Source organism: Mesoplodon bidens (assembly GCF_964165515.1).
Source record: "Mesoplodon bidens genome assembly, chromosome: 2".
In the NCBI taxonomy this organism is placed as follows: Eukaryota; Metazoa; Chordata; class Mammalia; order Artiodactyla; family Ziphiidae; genus Mesoplodon; species Mesoplodon bidens.
Window position 1 is genome coordinate 69,068,992 of NC_138177.1, and position 6,000 is coordinate 69,074,991.

Sequence of the window (6,000 nt, forward strand, 5' to 3'; positions counted from 1 at the left end):
CAAAATATGCCTTAATTAATTTAAAATGCCAAAAACTATGAGCATGGGGGACTTCTGCTACTGCCGGACTTTTTATTCCAAGCAGAGCCATTCTTAAGACAAGATATTCCTGCTCTACCAGTTCCCCATGCTTGAGGAGAACCCCAAAGACATGATGACCAGGCAAATAGAAACACAGGGGTAAAATGAAGCAGGCAGTAACTCCAGTTATAGGTAGTAAAGATCTGAGACAAAAGATATAATACAATAACCATCTGGTGTGTAGGTTAGTTCCTAAAAATAGAGGAAGGAGAGTAGATTTGGATGCAGGACAAAAATGCTTTCTTTCCTTCACACCACCTGCCAACAAGGTCGCCCTTCTGTCTCTCTCTGGTTCTTGAGACCACCGGTTTGCTGGAGTGTTGTGCTTCTGTTTGGGGCTCAGGGAAGGTGACTAATCCTTCACAGGTTTAAGAGCTAGTGGTGCTTTGTTTCCAGCTTCTCTTGCTAAACACTCCCTAGAATTCCTCCTAAAGAACTTTGACATCATCCCTCTTTTGTCACACTGCCTTTCCCAAGAATATACAGTAAGTCCCTTACATATGAATGAGTTCTGTTCTGAGAGCATGCTCATAAGTCCAATTTGTTCTTAAGTCCAACAAAAGTAGCCTAGATACCCAACTAACACAATCATCTATATAGTACTGTACTGTAATAGTTTTATAATATCTTTCACAAAAATAATACATACAAAACAAAAAACACAAAAAATAAAGAAAACATTTTTAATTTTACAGTACAGTACCCTGAAAAGTACAGTAATATGGTACAAGAGCTAGCATACAGGGGCTGGCATCGAGTGAACAGGCAAGAAGAGTTACTGACTGGCAGAGGAAGAGGACATGGGAGATGGCAGAGCTGAAGGATCTCCTGCAATAGGAGGTGGAGGGCAAGCTACAATTTCACCCATACCTGACACTGATGGCACAGGTTCTGGCTCCTTGCTGCATTCAATTTTATCTATTCTCTTGAAGAAATGATCCTGTGATGTCTGGGTAGTAGCTTTTTTTTCTCACCATAGATGACACGGTAGCACTGGATCACATTCTGAACGGCTGCTGCAACCTTCATATACTGTTCTATATTTGGGTCCTGTGCCTCAAAAACTAACAGTGCCTCCTCAAATAAAGAAAATCCCTTTGCCATTTCCTATATCATGAATCTATTCAGTTCTTCAATTACTTCTTCTTCTTCTTGTCTCTCTTTTTTCTTTGAGCCTCCAATTCTATCAGGTCTTCATTAGTAAGCTACACAAAGTAAGTACACAAAAGCTTATGTACTTACTTTGTTGTCAAGTACACAACCACTTGACATGACAATGTACACCAGACACGTGAACTAACTTACGTGATTGGACATGTGAACACACGTTCACATCTTTGATATATCACAACTTGAAGTCTCATAGGTAGGGGACTTACTGTATCTGTGTATGTGTGCATTTCTCTTTATGTGAGCCAAATTGGTATGATTGTGTTTTACAGGAAATGGAAATCCCAAAACCTGTGAAAAACAATGACTCCACCACAATTTACTCTGAAATTCAACAGTCCCAACAGGTAAGCCTATGACTGACACCTCTTTTTACATTCTTACCTCTCTTCTCAGACCTATGACTTTGCAAATATAGTAAAAGTAAAGGGACCATTTTACAGATGCACAAATACCAGCAGGATACAGAAAGTCTCAGGACAGCTCTAAAACATATCCAAGAAGCTATCTTGTATTAGGATCACCACACATAACTGAGTTTTTAAGCTACTTGTTTTTTAAATTTAATCCTGCTTATGCTGTCAATATCCCTTTCTGCCTGTTAGTACTCTCCAAACCACCTCTATATCCATGAGGAGTGGCCTGACGCTGTAGTCCCTATTGACCTACTTTATTTTTCTCTTTTTTCCATTACAGAAAGCCCATCTATTCCAGGACAACTGCCCTTCACAATGTCATGTAAGTTGCTGAAAATCTTCAATGGAATTCAGGAACGACACATCTTCTCCTAATCCTATGAGAGAGAACAGAGCTTGGTTTCTGGCTGACAACAGAATTTGAATATCTAGGATTATCAGACTTGAATCTGCTTACCTAGGTCAAACATTTAAGGAATAACATCATCTTCAGCATATGACCCAAATAACAATTTCTAATCAGCTCCAAGTGAAAACATACATCAGATACCATGCTTGAAAAAAATCCTCAACAAAATACTAGCAATCCGAATCCAACAATACATTAAAAGGCTCATACACCATGATCAATATCAATTGAGCAATTTCAATATCTGCAAATCAATCGGTGTGATACACCACATCAACAAATTGAAGAATAAAAACCATATGATAAGGGGGTGGAGTCAAGATGGCATTCTAGGAGGATGTGGAATTCACATCTCCTCACAACTAGGGCACCTACCGGGCACTGGTAAGGGACCATGAACACCTAAGTGGACAGGAGGAACCCCCAGCAACCAGATAGGGCGTGGGGGGAGTGTAGGGGTAGAAGAAGTGGAGGTCAGAAGGGACTGGTGCCCCTGAGGGGTGGCTGGAGGAGGGGAAGGGATTCCATGCTCGAAGGGGGAAATTGGGGAACCACTGGGAGGGCAGAGGATCAACAGGGAGTGTGGCTAGGTTTCTCCTGTCCACTTGGGCCCCCTGGAACCTGCTGAGATCCTGGGCCTGATCCTCTGCCCACCTAGGGATCCTCCAGCCACACGGGTCTGAGGGAGAAGGAGAGAGGGAAGGGGGAGCAAAAGTAAAGGCCAGACCTCCAGGACTGGCACCCCTGAGGGGTGGCTGGGGGAGGGGAGGAGTTCCTACACCTAGCGGGACCCATCCATGGTTAGGGGTCCAGTGGCTACAGGGGAGACCCTGGAGGTGACAGTGGGGGAGGGGCACAAAGGAATGGAAGGGAATGTGGCCAGTGCTTTCCCTGTCCACTTAGGCACTGGAGAGCCTGTTGGGCTCCCTGGCCTAATCCTCTGCCCTTGGAGTCTCCCTCCTTACCTGCAGAGCCCAAGCCCTGTTCCTACACCCCCACCCAGGGCTCTATCTCTACTCTCGGAGACCCCTCTGAGACGCCCTCCAATACGGGGCCTAAACACCACGCACACACCCTCACTCAGGGCCCTACCTCCAAACTCCAGAACTCCACACTCCAGAGGCCCTCCTTTCTACGTGCTGCCTCTTCCTTTCCATGCAAGTCCTAAGCAGAGGCCCCGCCCCACGCTTGAACATCACCCAGCCTAGGCCCCGCCCCCAGGGCCTTTTCTGGCTATGTGGTCCTGAGTCTAGGCCCTGGCCCACACGCAAACGTCATGCTCCCACCTGCCTAGGTCCCACCCCACCCTAAACTCTGTCCCTGCCTAAGTTCCACCACCACCTAAACTCCACCCCCATAGCCAAGGCTGTTTTTTTTTTTTTCTTTTTTCCTCTTTTAGATTGGGATTCTGTTTTACCTTGTTGATTCATTGTTGTTGATTCTTTTATATTTTCATTTTTCCTAATAAATCTTTTATTTTTCTAATTTTATTTTATTCTTTATACTTTGTTATTGTTCTCTACTTTTGGCTTGTTCCCCACCACCACCCTTTTTTTTTTCTTTTCTTTTTTTCCTTTTTCTGTTTTGGTTTTATTTTGCCTTGTTGCAGTTGTTTCAATTAAACTTTTATTTTTCCTAATATATTTTTTATCTTTCTAATTTTACTTTGGTTTTTAACTTTGATACTGTACTGCTCCTTTTTATCTTTCTTTCTTTCTTTCTTTCTTTTCTTTTACTGTGTCATGAAGCTTGTGGAATCTTGGTTCCAAGGCCAGAGGTTGGGCCTGAGCTCCTGTGGTGGGAGCTCTAAGACCAAATCACTGGACTAACAGAGAATGTCAAACCCCAGGGAATATCAGTAGGAGTGAGAACTTCTGGAGGTCCTCATCTCAGCACCAAGACCTGGCTCTATCCAACTGTCTGTAAAATCCAGTACTGGACATCTCAGGCCATACAACCAGTAAGACAGGAATACAGCAGCACCCAGCAAAAAAAAAAAAAAAAAAAGAAACGACAAAAAATTATGTTACAAACGAAGGAGCAAGGTAAAAACCTATAAGCCCACATAAATGAAGATGAAATAGGTAACCGACCTGAAAAAGAACTCAGAGTAATGATAGTAAACATAATCCAAAATCTCGGAAACAGAATGGAGAAAATACAAGAAATATTTAAAAAGGATCTAGAAGATCCAAAGAGCAAACAAACTGTGATGAACAACACAATTACTGACATTAAAAATACTCTAGAAGGAATCAATAGCAGAATAACTGAGGCATAAGAACGGATAAGTAACCTGGAAGATAAAAGGGTGGAATTAACTGCCAGGAAGCAGTATAAAGAAAAAAAGAATGAAAAGGATTGAAGACAGTCTCAGAGACCTCTGGGACAACAATAAATGCACCAATTCGAATTATAGGGGTCCCAGAAAAAGAAGACAAAAAGAAAAGGTCTGAGAAAATATTTGAAGAGATTATAGTCAAAAACTTCCCCAATATGGGAAAGGAAATAGTTAATCAAATCCATACAGGAGAGAGTACCATACAGGATAAACCCAAAGAGAAACAAGCCAAGACACGTACTAAGCAAACTATCAAAAATTAAACACAAAGAAAAAATATTAAAAACAGGAAGAGAAAAGCAACAAATAACATACACAGGAATCCCCATAAGGTTAACAGCTGATTTTTCAGCAGAAATTCTTCAAACCAGAAGGGAGTGGTAGGACATATTTAAAGTGATGAAAGGGAAAAGCCTACAACAAAGATTACTCTACCAGCAAGGATCTCATTCACATTCAATGGAGAAAATAAATCCTTTACAGACAAGCAAAAGTTAAGAGAATTCAGCACCACCAAACCAGCTTTACAACAAATGCTAAAGGAACTACTCTAGGCAGGAAACACAAGAGAAGGAAAAGACCTAAAAAAACAAACCCAAAACTATTAAGTAAATGGTAATAGGAACATACATATTGATAATTACTTTAAATGTAAATGGATTAAATGCTCCAACACACATAGACTGGCTGAAGGGATACAAAAACAAGACCCATACATATGTTGTCTACAAGGGACCCACTTCAGACCTAGGGACAAAACAGACTGAAAGTGAGGGGATGAAAAAGATATTGCATGTAAATGGAAATCAAAAGAAAGCTGGAGTAGCAATTCTCATATCAGACAAAATAGAATATTACAAGAGACAAAGAAGGATGCTATATAATGATCAAAGGATTAATCCAAGAAGAAGATATAACAATTGTAAATATTTATGCACCCAACAGAGGAGCACTTCTATACATAAGGCAAATGCTAACAGCCATAAAAGGGGAAATCGACAGTACAACAATCATAGTAGGGGACTTTAACACCCCACTTTCACCAATGGACAAATCAACCGAAATGAAAATAAAGAAGGAAATAAAAGCTTTAAATGACACATTAAACAAGATGGACTTAATTGATATTTATAGGACATTCCATCCAAAAACAACACAATATATTTTCTTCTCAAGTGCTTATGGAACATTCTCCAGGATAGACCATATCTTGGGTCACATATCAAGCCTTGGTAAATTTAAGAAAATTGATATATCATTTATCTTTACTGACCACAGTGCTATGAGAAGATATCAATAACAAGGAAAAAACTGTAAAAAAAAAAAAAAGAACACATGTAGGCTAAACAATACACTACTAAATAATGAAGAGATCATTGGAGAAATCAACACAGAAATCAAAAAATACCTAGAAACAAATGACAATGAATACACAACCACCCAAAACCTATGGGATGTAGCAAAAGCAGTTCAAACAGGGAAGTTTATACCAATACAAGCTTACCTCAAGAAACAAGAAATATCTCAAATGAACAACCTAACCTTACACCAAAAACAATTAGAGAAAGAAGAACAAGAATAAA

General features: G+C 40.4%; 1 protein-coding gene across 3 annotated transcripts in view; it reads left to right on the plus strand.

Annotated features, from left to right (window-relative positions):
• The window catches only part of SLAMF6 (SLAM family member 6), a gene marked incomplete at its 5' end in the record, with an annotated part of 29,949 nt that extends 26,388 nt beyond the window's left edge, over positions 1–3,561 (plus strand). For all 3 annotated transcript variants that reach the window (XM_081224217.1, XM_081224218.1, XM_081224219.1), the window contains 2 exons: positions 1,524–1,598; positions 1,948–3,561. In XM_081224217.1, coding sequence (XP_081080343.1) covers positions 1,524–1,598; positions 1,948–2,001 — 129 coding nt within the window. In that variant the 3' untranslated portion in view covers positions 2,002–3,561. The remainder of the gene's footprint in view (positions 1–1,523; positions 1,599–1,947) is intronic.
• Between the last annotated feature and the right edge of the window lie 2,439 nt (positions 3,562–6,000).